The sequence below is a fragment of the Scylla paramamosain genome, chromosome 11 (assembly GCF_035594125.1).
Source record: "Scylla paramamosain isolate STU-SP2022 chromosome 11, ASM3559412v1, whole genome shotgun sequence".
NCBI lineage: Eukaryota > Metazoa > Arthropoda > Malacostraca > Decapoda > Portunidae > Scylla > Scylla paramamosain.
Window position 1 is genome coordinate 4,427,501 of NC_087161.1, and position 12,500 is coordinate 4,440,000.

At 45.5% G+C, this 12,500-nt stretch overlaps 2 protein-coding genes across 2 annotated transcripts in view; both read left to right on the top strand.

The window, feature by feature from the left end:
• The window catches only part of LOC135105280 (basic salivary proline-rich protein 4-like), a 19,200-nt gene extending 12,186 nt beyond the window's left edge, over positions 1–7,014 (top strand). Inside the window, exons 2-3 of the mRNA XM_064013502.1 lie at positions 5,475–6,029; positions 6,320–7,014. Of these exons, the coding sequence (XP_063869572.1) occupies positions 5,475–6,029; positions 6,320–6,778 (1,014 nt within the window). The 3' untranslated portion in view covers positions 6,779–7,014. The remainder of the gene's footprint in view (positions 1–5,474; positions 6,030–6,319) is intronic.
• A 4,239-nt stretch (positions 7,015–11,253) lies between these two features.
• LOC135104847 (dual specificity protein phosphatase 14-like) overlaps positions 11,254–12,500 on the top strand; it is a 2,202-nt gene continuing 955 nt past the window's right edge. Inside the window, 3 exon segments of the mRNA XM_064012525.1 lie at positions 11,254–11,391; positions 11,608–11,956; positions 11,958–12,500. The exon segment at positions 11,958–12,500 is cut by the window's right edge and continues 955 nt beyond it. Of these exon segments, the coding sequence (XP_063868595.1) occupies positions 11,618–11,956; positions 11,958–12,449 (831 nt within the window). The 5' untranslated portion in view covers positions 11,254–11,391; positions 11,608–11,617 and the 3' untranslated portion in view covers positions 12,450–12,500.

Below are 12,500 nucleotides of genomic sequence, written 5' to 3' on the forward strand. Positions count from 1 at the left end.
AACCCCCCCCAGACATGTGAAGCATACTCCATACATGGACGGATAAGGCCCTTGTACAGGAGTTAACAGCTGGGTGGGGGGTGAGAAAAACTGGCGGAGACGTCTCAGAACACCTAACTTCATAGAAGCTGTTTTAGCTAGAGATGAGATGTGAAGTTTCCAGTTCAGATTATAAGTAAAGGACAGACCGAGGATGTTCAGTGTAGAAGAGGAGGACAGTTGAGTGTCATTGAAGAAGAGGGGATAGTTGTCTGGAAGGTTGTGTCGAGTTGATAGATGGAGGAATTGAGTTTTTGAGGCATTGAACAATACCAAGTTTGCTCTGCCCCAATCAGAAATTTTAGAAAGATCAGAAGTCAGGCGTTCTGTGGCTTCCCTGCGTGATATGTTTACCTCCTGAAGGATTGGACGTCTATGAAAAGACGTAGAAAAGTGCAGGGTGGTATCATCAGCGTAGGAGTGGATAGGACAAGAAGTTTGGTTTAGAAGATCATTAATGAATAATAAGAAGAGAGTGGGTGACAGGACAGAACCCTGAGGAACACCACTGTTAATAGATTTAGGAGAAGAACAGTGACCGTCTACCACAGCAGCAATAGAACGGTCAGAAAGGAAACTTGAGATGAAGTTACAGAGAGAAGGATAGAAAACCGTAGGAGGGTAGTTTGGAAATCAAAGCTTTGTGCCAGACTCTATCAAAGGCTTTTGATATGTCCAAGGCAACAGCAAAAGTTTCACCAAAATCTCTAAAAGAGGATGACCAAGACTCAGTAAGGAAAGCCAGAAGATCACCAGTAGAGCGGCCTTGACGGAACCCATACTGGCGATCAGATAGAAGGTTGTGAAGTGATAGATGTTTAAGAATCTTCCTGTTGAGGATAGATTCAAAAACTTTAGATAAGCAGGAAATTAGAGCAATAGGACGGTAGTTTGAGGGATTAGAGCGGTCACCCTTTTAAGGAACAGGTTGAATGTAGGCAAACTTCCAGCAAGAAGGAAAGGTAGATGTTGACAGACAGAGCTGAAAGAGTTTGACTAGGCAAGGTGCAAGCACGGAGGCACAGTTTCGGAGAACAATAGGAGGGATCCCATCAGGTCCATAAGCCTTCCGAGGGTTTAGGCCAGCGAGGGCATGGAAAACATCATTGCGAAGAATTTTAATAGGTGACATGAAGTAGTCAGAGGGTGGAGGAGAGGGAGGAACAAGCCCAGAATCGTCCAATGTAGAGTTTTTAGCAAAGGTTTGAGCAAAGAGTTCAGCTTTAGAAATACATGTGATAGCAGTGGTGCCATCTGGTTGAAGTAGAGGAGGGAAAGAAGAAGAAGCAAAGTTATTGGAGATATTTTTGGCTAGATGCCAGAAATCACGAGGGGAGTTAGATCTTGAAAGGTTTTGACATTTTCTGTTAATGAAGGAGTTTTTGGCTAGTTGGAGAACAGACTTGGCATGGTTCTGGGCAGAAATATAAAGTGCATGAGATTCTGGTGATGGAAGGCTTAAGTACCTTTTGTGGGCCACCTCTCTATCATGTATAGCACGAGAACTGCACTTTCTACTTCATTCTTTTTATGTAAGAGGGACACTGGCCAAGGACAACAACAACAAAAAAATGCTTTTGTTGTCAGTAAAACTTTAGAACAAGAAACTTAAATGAAATTGCAACCTACATGTTGTTAAATTATATGTTGGCAAATGGAGATAAGGAATGCGCGCGGAGTAATACCCTTTGGCTTACAAGGCAACTGTAAAATAACCGTATTCCCGGTTTCTGGTGGACCAGTCGCATGGAAAAATCCCAATCACAAGATATCGTAGATTAAGAGGAAATATGTCGGAACTGATAATATTATATATTTTGAGAGAAATTCTTTGTTAATATGTAGATTAAAAAATTAATAGACAGTGTTAGAATCCAGAAGTTCGTGGGATCATTAGCAAAAGTATTCAAGAATAATTTGTGAATGTGGAAGGCTCATAAACTATTAAGGATATTCCAAAATAATGACTCATAGTTATGCGGAGGACTAGTTCCCAGCATGTACGGCGGCCACTATTATAAGGCTGGCCGTGAGATTTCGGCATGATTGGTGGCAGATAGCATATATATATATATATATATATATATATATATATATATATAATATATATATATATATATATATATTATATATATATATATATATATATATATATATATATATATATATACAAAACAAAACAAAACATAGGTCAATATCCCCCCAAACTGCCTCATTCAAACCAGTAGATGACTCACTGCTCGTCTTTTTTTTTTTCTTTTTTTTTATGAATTTGCTTTCCAGAAGTGGTGTGGTCGTCCTTCGGACCATATTCTGAATCATTTCTTTCTGTATCGCCACTACATTCAAAAGCCTGTAGTTAGAGTTGCACGGCTTTCTAAAGGTAGTTTTATGGTTCTAGTGACAGATTAACAAGATTTCTATATTATCAACAGGAGAAAAACTCTTAAGAATCCGAATGAATGATTGTGACTTTGGAAAACAGTTCTGGTGAGAGAACAAAACACTTTTTAAATATAGATTTCCTGGAAATGAAAATTGGCCTTTGTCTCCCTAACACTAAGAACTGTTGTCCTTCGTCACCCTTCCTAGCACTAGATACGTATTTTTTTTACCTTCCTGGACTAAAAATATCAATCCTTGTTTACTTTTCTTTCACTGAAAACATCATTATTTGCTTACCTTCCTAACTAAAAACTGTCGTTCTGTGTCAATTCCTACCACTAAAAATTGGTTCCATGGAGACACAGGAGAGAAAAAGACTGAAAACAGGAGATTAAGTTTGTCTTCTCACGCTGCAGCAGTATTGACGAGAGCTTGGCATAGAACAGTGTCTAAAAAGTTATACCTAATGAATGGGAAATTTTTGTCGAACAGTGAAAGGGTGATAAGTCTTCCAGTGCTAATGACACTACGATACCTGTTATTCCACCAATCCTACATGCTTTTATTGAATGCTAATAAAACTACAAGCGCTGAAAGGTTTACTCTACTTTTATCGACTATTTTTGCTGTCATTGGTGCCTTTCATTACACTCCTACTTAGTAACTTACACCAAGCCATTCCAGCACATGTCAAAGCAGAGGCCAGTATTCTGAACGCTCTGCCGTCTCACCATGATAATTTTCAAAGACAGCAAAATATGATTAGCCGGATTTTCCAACACTGTTTCTCCTACTAATATTCTACAACTCCTCTTAATTAATCTGCTACAAGAACCGTAGAGACACATTTAAAAACCCATGTAACTTCACCACGACTACTTTTCAAAGATTACAGAGATGATTAGCCGAGTTCTCAGGAGTGTTTCTTCCGTTAAGAATATATAAATCATGTTATTTTGTTATTAGAACCATAAAAAAAAAGGTGTAATCTTCGCCTTTTCAAAACCCACAGAGATAATTAACCGGGGTTGTTAACAGTGTTTCTCCTCTTAATGATGTAGAAATCTTGTTAATATGTCATTAGAAAGGTAAAAACACCCTTAGAAATCCGTGTAACTTCGACTAGAGCCATTTGAATGTAGTAGAGGTGCGGCGCAGAAGTGTTTCAGAATAATGGTGTACAGTGCACAGTGTTCCCAAGACTCCAGTTTGTTATTGATCCTGCTACGAGTACCAACCAATACAATGTTTTCTTTTAGTGCACAGCGGACATTATCATCCCTTGGTTCTCTCTCTCTCTCTCTCTCTCTCTCTCTCTCTCCTCTCTCTCCTCTCTCTCTCTCTCTCTCTCTCTTCCTCTCGTCCTCCTCTCTCTCTCTCCCCAGCTGTTTCCCCTGTTTGACTCATCGCCATTTCCACTTCCATTGAGATTACTAAACGTTCGGTTCTCTGCCAAGTTTTCCTTTTGTCACCTCCATTGTTCGCCTGGCATTCGTTTTATTATTCGTTGTATTTTCCTTGATTCGTGTTGTGTTAAGGATGACGAATATAAACTTCCATGTATATATTTTTTTTTTTCTCCTTGATTCGTGTTGTGTTAAGGATGACGAATATAAACTTCCATGTATATATATATTTTTTTTCTCGTTATCTGTATTATTATTATTATTATTATTATTATTATTATTATTATTATTATTATTATTATTTTCATTTTCCTGTTTCTCTCTCGTTCCTTTTTTTTTCTTCTACCAGGGATTTCAAACACCAAAACAAGATAAATAAATAAACAAATAAATGAACAGATAAATAAATAATAATAATAATAATAATAATAATAATAACAATCTTTAAGTCCTTACTAAGATGTTTCACTATACTACACTATATTAACAGCAGCATTAGATAGATAGATAGATAGATAGATAGAGAGAGAGAGAGAGAGAGAGAGAGAGAGAGAGAGAGAGAGAGAGAGAGAGAGAGAGAGAGAGAGAGAGAGAGAGACCCGTATTCAGAAACGCTTGGCTCACTCACCACTACTATTTTCAAAGGCCACAGAGGTGATTAGCCTGTTCTCAAGGGCGTTTCCTCTCTTAATAATATAGAAATCTTATTAATCTGCCACTAGAACTATTAAAACACCCTTCAAGACCAGAGTCACTTCAACTAGATCCTATTGAAAGCAGTCGAGATGCGAGGAGAGAGAGAGAGAGAGAGAGAGAGAGAGAGAGAGAGAGAGAGAGAGAGAGAGAGAGAGAGAGAGAGAGAGTGGAATCGACTGTCATCTCTTCTCTTAATTCTTCCCTGTAAAACAACAATGACTATCTCAACCATAATTCTTCTTCCACATCCACACTTCCACACACGCCCACACGCCCCCACTATCCCCCCCAGCCCACACCTCCTGCACTCTCCTGTCACTGCCCTCGCTGCCACGCCCCCTGTCCCCACACCCACCCCTCCCCTTCCCTGCTACTATTTTGCTCAAGTTATCAGTCCGCCCGTGTCCCGCCTGTCACTGCGCATACTATGAGAGGACACAAAAACAATGACTCCTCGGTTCTTGCTGACTGCCAAGTTATTTATCTGTTTTGACCTCTGCTCTGAACTCCACTGCCCACGTAACTCGCCCTCTCTCTCTCTCTCTCTCTCTCTCTCTCTCTCTCTCTCTCTCTCTCTCTCTCTCTCTCTCTCTCTCTCTCTCTCGCCCTCTCTCTCTCTCTCTCTCTGCTGAAGATCAAAGTCAATTCATTTGTTTACTTTTTTCCTTCTTTCCTCCCTCGTTCATTCATCTTTTCATTTTTCTTCTTTCCTTTTCCTTTCTCTGTCTTTTTCCTCGTCCTCTTCCTCCTCCTCCTCCTTTCCTGCTTCCTTCCTTGATAAAGTGTTCATTCATTCATTCATTCACTTCCTTTCATTCGAATAATTCAGTTAACTTATAATCTTAACATTCTACAACACACACACACACACACACACACACACACACACACACACACACACACCTGACTCGAATCATCACCACCAGTAACAAATCTTTCTCTCCACAGGTGCATGGAGGAAAAATCAAATTCCCGGGAGAAGTGGAGGTGAGGGAGGAGACGAGGGAAGTGGAGGAGGAAGCGGGGGAGAGAAGACAGGTGGAGGAGGGACTGGAGGGAGATGCGGCAGGGAGGGGCCTTTGGGAGAGTGATTTGTTTTTCCTCCAAAAATTATCAGGTCTTTTTGGAGGAGACGAGAAGGACGTGAGGAGGAAAGGCGGGGGAATAGCAGGAGGAGGAGGAGGAGGAGGAGGAGGAGGACTAGGAGGAAGGCCCCCACGTCCCTACCGCCGCAAGATCCCTCCTCCCTCCTCTCAACTCCGCCCAGAGCTTCTTCCTCCACAAATTCAGACCAACAGGAGAAATGGAGGAGGGAAAAGACCAGTATTCCTCCCTCCTCGCCATCCTGCTTCCTCCTCCCCCCTCCTCCTCCTCCACCACCTCCCCCGCCCTCCTCCCTCCTACCCCCCCACAGGAAGGCGGCCTCAGACCCCCTCCCCCCTCACCACGGCTTCCCGGCGTTGGCCAGTCTTCCCCCTCCAAGCCAATCAGGATTTCCAGGAGTAAATTTAAAGTTCCCGGGGGCACAAACTCCCCAACAACCCCCTACCAAACCCAAAAAGAATCCTAACGTGCTGTCCCCTCCCCCCACAAAAGGACACCTTCCTCCAGCATTCTCACCTCCAGCAAGTTTCCCCTCCCCGCCATCCAGCCAACCTCAACCTTCCCCTACAGTTTCGTCAGGCCAGGCAGCGCCACACACACCAACCACATCAACGCCCCACCACCTCCACACCAGGCGCTCCACGTCAACGCACAAGGGACGCTGGTTAGCCCCCCGCCGACCCCGCTAAGGCTCCCCACCAGAACCCCACCTGAAGCCATCTAAGCCCCTGCAGCCCCTACCCCCCCGCCAAATCGCCGCGCAGCCCCCAGGACGCCCCCAGCAGCACCCGAAGACTAGTAGGCCAAAGAAACCTAGTCTGTGGGGGAGCCCTGCATCCTTCACCACGTCACAGCTACAGCAAGATCCACAGAAGAGACACCCACAGCAAGGGCAGCCGCCGCACCACAACAGGCCACGCCCACAGCCACAGCGGGTCTTCATACCCCCTCAGAAAATCATCCATAAGAAAGAGATCACGTCAGGAAATATTGGAGGACCGCCCCACGTCAATATCCCCTTCAACCCAAGCCCGCAGGAGGGGAAGAGTGACTCTGACGCCTTCCAGCCCGTGTTCGTGGCCTCCCCCTTCTTGGACGATCTAGGAGAGGACGTGATGAAGCCCATGGTGGCTGAAGGAGGGGCGTGATTTCACCACAACGCCGCCCCACCACGCCCCGCCAGCCGGTTCTCGAGGACTTTTTCTGAGTGTGTGTGTGTGTGTTTGTGTGTGTGTGTGTGTGTGTGTTGTTATTATTGTTAAGCACGTCGTTAGCTATAATAAAGTGAATTTCCGTATTTTGTAACAGTGAGAGAGAGAGAGAGAGAGAGAGAGAGAGAGAGAGAGAGAGAGAGAGAGAGAGAGAGAGAGAGAGAGAGAGATACTCCCCTACGTACGTACACAAACATTCATCCTTCATCCCTGTGTCTCACCCCATACCAAAACGAGTGAGTGAATAATTGCAATGTGAAATGGACCAACACTGCTGGTCAGCTCGCGTGGTCAATAAATGAAGTAATTTATTCCCTCACGCATCTGTCGCCTCCTTACCCTCGACCGACATAAGGGACAACAAGGGTGACATTACAAGGGTGACATGAGGACACAAAAAGGGTGACATAACAAAGGTGACATTCATAATATAACAAGGATGACATAAGGGGTATGAGAATGGTGACATAACAGGCTACAGCACGGTGACATGAGATAACAAAGGTGACATAAGAGGATATAATAAGGGTGACATAAGGAATATAACATAAGCAAAATTCTCAGGGTCAGTAATCAAGATAGGGTGAGAAATAACGGGCTCAAGCTTGTTAAAGGAGAAATAATGAGTTAAGATGTGATGGGTTGAGAAAGAAGAAATAATGAGATAAGAAAGAAGAGATACTGATAAAGTTGGACAAAAAATAAAATAAATAAAGGACGGGAAGGAATTGGCGCTTAAATAGACAGGTAAATGACTCAGTAATCAGATTGTTAGGGTTATTAAGGTGTTTAAAGAGCCTTAAAAGAAGATTACACAGAGTTATAGATAAGGATGAGAGGTGGAAATAGGTAGATATGTTTCGTGAGGGGACTGCCACGTGTACACCCGATGACTTTTTGCAACTTTCCTTATGTTATGCTCCTATGTAACACGGGATGGTGGGGGCGGAGGCAGGGTATATGCTGGGGCAGGTGGAGGGATGAGAAGGAGGAGGTAGCATAGATTAATTAACAGATAGCTGAGTAGATGATGTGGAAAAGCAGGAGGAGGAAGCAAGGAGGAAGAGGAAGAGGAGCAGGTTCTTCCATTCTTCATTAACAAAACTCACAACTGGTTCTACGTGAAACAGAGGCAAAAAAAACAGACACAAACCAAGAATGAGTGTACGTAAAAGTGTAAGAATGTCCTTGATTCTTACTGCTCATATGTGTATATCTGTGTTTATCTGCAGGACAGGACGCGATTAGTGTTCTTCCATCCGGCAAGACAAGACCTTCGATTCCTGTGTTTCTTGAGTTTAGATAGTATTAGTAGTAGTAGTAGTAGTAGTAGTAGTAGTAGTAATAGTAGTAGTAGTAGAAGTAGTAGTAGTAGTAGTAGTAGTAGTAGTATAGTGGTGATGGCAGTAGTAGTGGTGGCGGTAGTTTTTAGTGATAGCAGCAGTAACAGCAGCAGTTGTAAAAGTAGTAGTAGTAGTAGTATAGTAGTAGTAGTAGTAGTAGTAGTAGTAGTAGTAGTAGTAGTAGTAGTAGTAGTAGTAGTGGCAGTAGTAGTAGTAGTAGTAGTGGTAGTAGTAGTAATAGTAGTAGTACGGAGTAAGAGGTCGAGCAAAAGCAAGAGGAGGGCAACAACAACAACAACAACAACAACAACAACAACAACAACAACAACAACAAAATAAGAACAAAAAAAAAAACAAGAATATAATGATGATGATGATGATGATAAGACACTAGGACGAACAACAACAACGACAACAACAACAACAAACAACAACAACAACACACCACTAAATGCGAACAACCACTATCTCAAACCAGCTGTCTCCTCCCACTCATTTCCCCTTCCCGTCTCCCACTCCTTCCTTTCTCCCCTCCGACCACACTCACACCCTCCCCTTCCCCCTACCACCCCCTCACTCCTCCCTTCCCCCTACCACCCCTCACTCCTCCCTCCCCCTATGTGACGCCAAGCTCCATTAAGAGATAGAGAGAAGAGAGAGAGAGAGAGAGAGAGAGAGAGAGAGGAGAGAGAGAGAGAGAGAGAGAGAGAGAGAGAATCGATAATTTGATTTTCTTGATGTATTTTCTTTCATGTAGACATTCTCTCTCTTCTCTCTCTCTCTCTCTCTCTTCTCTCTCTCTCTCTCTCTCTGTCTCTCTCTCTCTCTCTCTCTCTCTCTCTCTTTAGTAACTTTTCACTATATCTTTTCTTGTTCTTATCCTTCTCTTTCTCATTAATGTGATCTTTTCCCTCCTCCTCCTCCTCTTCCTCTTCTTGTTCTTCCTCCTCCTCCTCCTCCTCCTCCTCCTTTGCTTCTTCCTCCTTCTCCCCCTCCTCTCCACTACTTTTGCCACTACTGTACCACCACCTGCTCCCGTCGTCACACACACATACACACTCACACACAACACACATGAAATCGGTGCCAACACTTCATCCTTATCCTTAAATAGTGACTGCTCTTGGCACACACACACACACACACACACACACACACACACACACACACACACACACACACACACATACACACACACACACACAAATATGTACATTCACAACACGAAAGAACAAACATGAACGGTGTGTGTGTCACGAGAGAGAGGAGAGAGAGAGAGAGAGTAGAGAGAGAGAGAGAGAAGAGAGAGAGAGAGAGAGAGAGAGAGAGAGAAAGGATAAAACTGAGATGAACTCACTACTTTCTGTACTTTCAAAGTGACCAACCACACCTGACTCATGAGTAAATGAATTTGTATAAGTGTGTGTACCTATTATGGTATGTCTGTATGTACGTATGTATGTATGTGTACTATTGCCAGCAATATGTACTGATCATATTTGTACACACACACACACACACACACACACACACACACACACACACACACACACACACACACACACACACACACATATACACATAAATGGGAAACTAAAAGAAATTTATAGGAGTACAAAATACAAAAGATATATATACTCCCTCCCACACACACACACACACACACACACACACACACACACACGCGCGCACAAGACCCCAATGCTAGAGGAAGATAAACTTAATGAAATAATACCACTAAATGGATGGTTACATAGATAGACAGATCGACTGACAGACAAACAGACAGATAGACAAGCAGATAGACAGATAGATAGATACATACATGGATACATTGATAGATAGATAGACAGATAGATAGATAAACAGACAGACTGATGAATAGACAGGCAGATAGATAGATAGAATAAAACGGGCAAGCGAAACACATAGACATCCACGGAAACAAACATAAATAAATAAATACAGACAGACAGACAGACAGACAGACGGACCCAAACTAACCCCCACAGCACACACATTTCGTCCCCCTTCTCCGCCCCCCCAAACCAGGTAAGGATGGTGAAAACACGTACGGTCTTAATTAGTAGCAGTAGAAGTAGTAGGAGTAGTAGTAGTAGTAGTAGTAGTAGAAGTAGTAGTAGTAGTAGTAGGCAGTAGTAGTAACAGTGGCAGGCAGCGATAGTGGTGGTGGTGGTGGTAATAGTAGTAGTACGTAGTAGTAGTACGTTCTGACAGTTTCATTCAGCCGCTCCACTCTACACACACACACACACACACACACACACACACACACACACACACACACACACACACACACACACACAGAGCAATTCAGATGGAGGTCAAATTAACAAATAAAGATTAGCATCTACTTTGCTAACGAGAGAGAGAGAGAGAGAGAGAGAGAGAGAGAGAGAGAGAGAGAGAGAGAGAGAGAGAGAGAGAGAGAGAGAGAGAGAGAGAGAGAGAGAGAGAGAGAGACTAATAAAAGGTGTAGGTACATATAAAAACACTACAAGATTAACGATGAAAGGAAGAAGAGGACGAAAAGACGCAGAACCCACCACCAAAACAAAAGTGCAGCGCATGCGTGGTGCCGGAACAAAACTTCCCCGTAAGCCAGCCAGCGTGAGTGAGTCTCAGTCAGCAACACACACCTCTCTCAGTTGTAACCTGGCAAGCGAAGGGGAAGTATATACGCCTCTCAGCTCCTCAAGGCCAGCCAGATCTAGGTGACCTTTGCACTTAACCACCTGGATTTGCACTACTGTCCAGTAGAAGGAACTACACCGGATCTACTCCACAGTGTTGACCTATCCACTACACCTGTACGCCTCGTTAACGCCACCACCTGTCACCCACCTGTTAAGCCAGACTCTCGCTCCTCCTACAGCTTCCCACAGCGCGCACAGCATTTGGGGACTCGTATCCGCAGCTCTCAAGGTTATTTTTCACCTGGGTCACCTGTCCTGCCACCACAAGCCAAAAAGGTCACATCACTAATCCCACGAAGAGGTCAGAGTTTGCACCTGAAGGAGTGGGTGCCTCAGTTTTCCTATTTCCTTCACCCTTACCCTCTCCCCCCGCCAGCAAGTCCCACGCGTCTCCTGCTGGGTCACATGTAAGGTCGCGATGCCGGAAAAGTACCGCAGATCAGAGGTCGTGAAGCTGACCTCCGCCGCGCCGAGGGAGGCCGATACAGAGGTGTGTGTGTGTATGTGTGTGTGTGTGTGTGTGTGTGTGTGTGTGTGGATAGGTGGGTGGGTGGGTGGCTGTGTAGCACATGTTTCTAGCTTTCCAGTCAAGACTACGCTCACAAGTGGTGGTCCCCATTGCTTCCCTCACTTTCCTCCTCCCCCACAAGCCTCAGCGCTCTCTCAGACTCAATAGGTGTCATCACCTCTGTCCTTCCCCCGCCAGGTGTCACCTTATGGGATCCTTGAAGGTAAGCCCGTCGTGGGGCTCCCTGCCAGACCAATCCACCGGTGGCAGCAGCAGCAGCAGCAGCAGCAGCAGTAGCAGCAGCAGCAGCAGCAGCAGCAGCAGCAGCAGCAACAACAACAACAACAACAACAACAACAACAACAACAACAACAATTGCAACAACAATAATAGCAGCAGCAGCAGCAGCAGTGACATCCCCAGCAACAGAGGGCCGCGGGCAGTGGGTCGCGCGGGCCAGATCTCTCAGATCAGCGAGGGCCTCTTCCTGAGTGGTGCACGCGCTGTACGTCCTGCCCGCGTGGCCGAACTGGGCGTGACGTGCGTCTGTGAACGTCACCACGGAACTGCCCAACGCACCGCTACAGGGCGTCCGCGTGGTGGCGATGCGGGTGGCGGACGAGCCCTCGGCCGACTTGGCCAGTCACCTCGCCGCCGCCGCTGACACCATCCATCAGGAGCTGTGTGGCGGCGGCCGCGTGCTGGTGCACTGCGTGGCGGGCGTCAGCCGCTCGCCCGCCTTGGTGCTCGCTTACCTAGTCCGGCACGGCGGCATGGCCCTACGGGAGGCCTTCCTGCACGTGCGGGCGGTGCGGCCCTCCGCCAGACCCAACAGCGGCTTCTTTTCGCAACTGATCGAGTTCGAGCGTGAGGAGCATGGCTGCAGCAGTGTGACACTGCACCTCACCCCCGGAGGCTGGGTGCCCGATGTGTGCCTGGAGGAGGCGGCGGGCCATGCAGGACAAGCGCTGCCTCGCGGCCCTCAGCGACAGGCGGGGCCTGCAGAGGGTGTACGCGTAGCACGCCGCGGCGCCTGCTGACCAGTGTGAGCACTGTGCTCGGTGCAAGCTGAAAGAGAGAGAGAGAGAGAG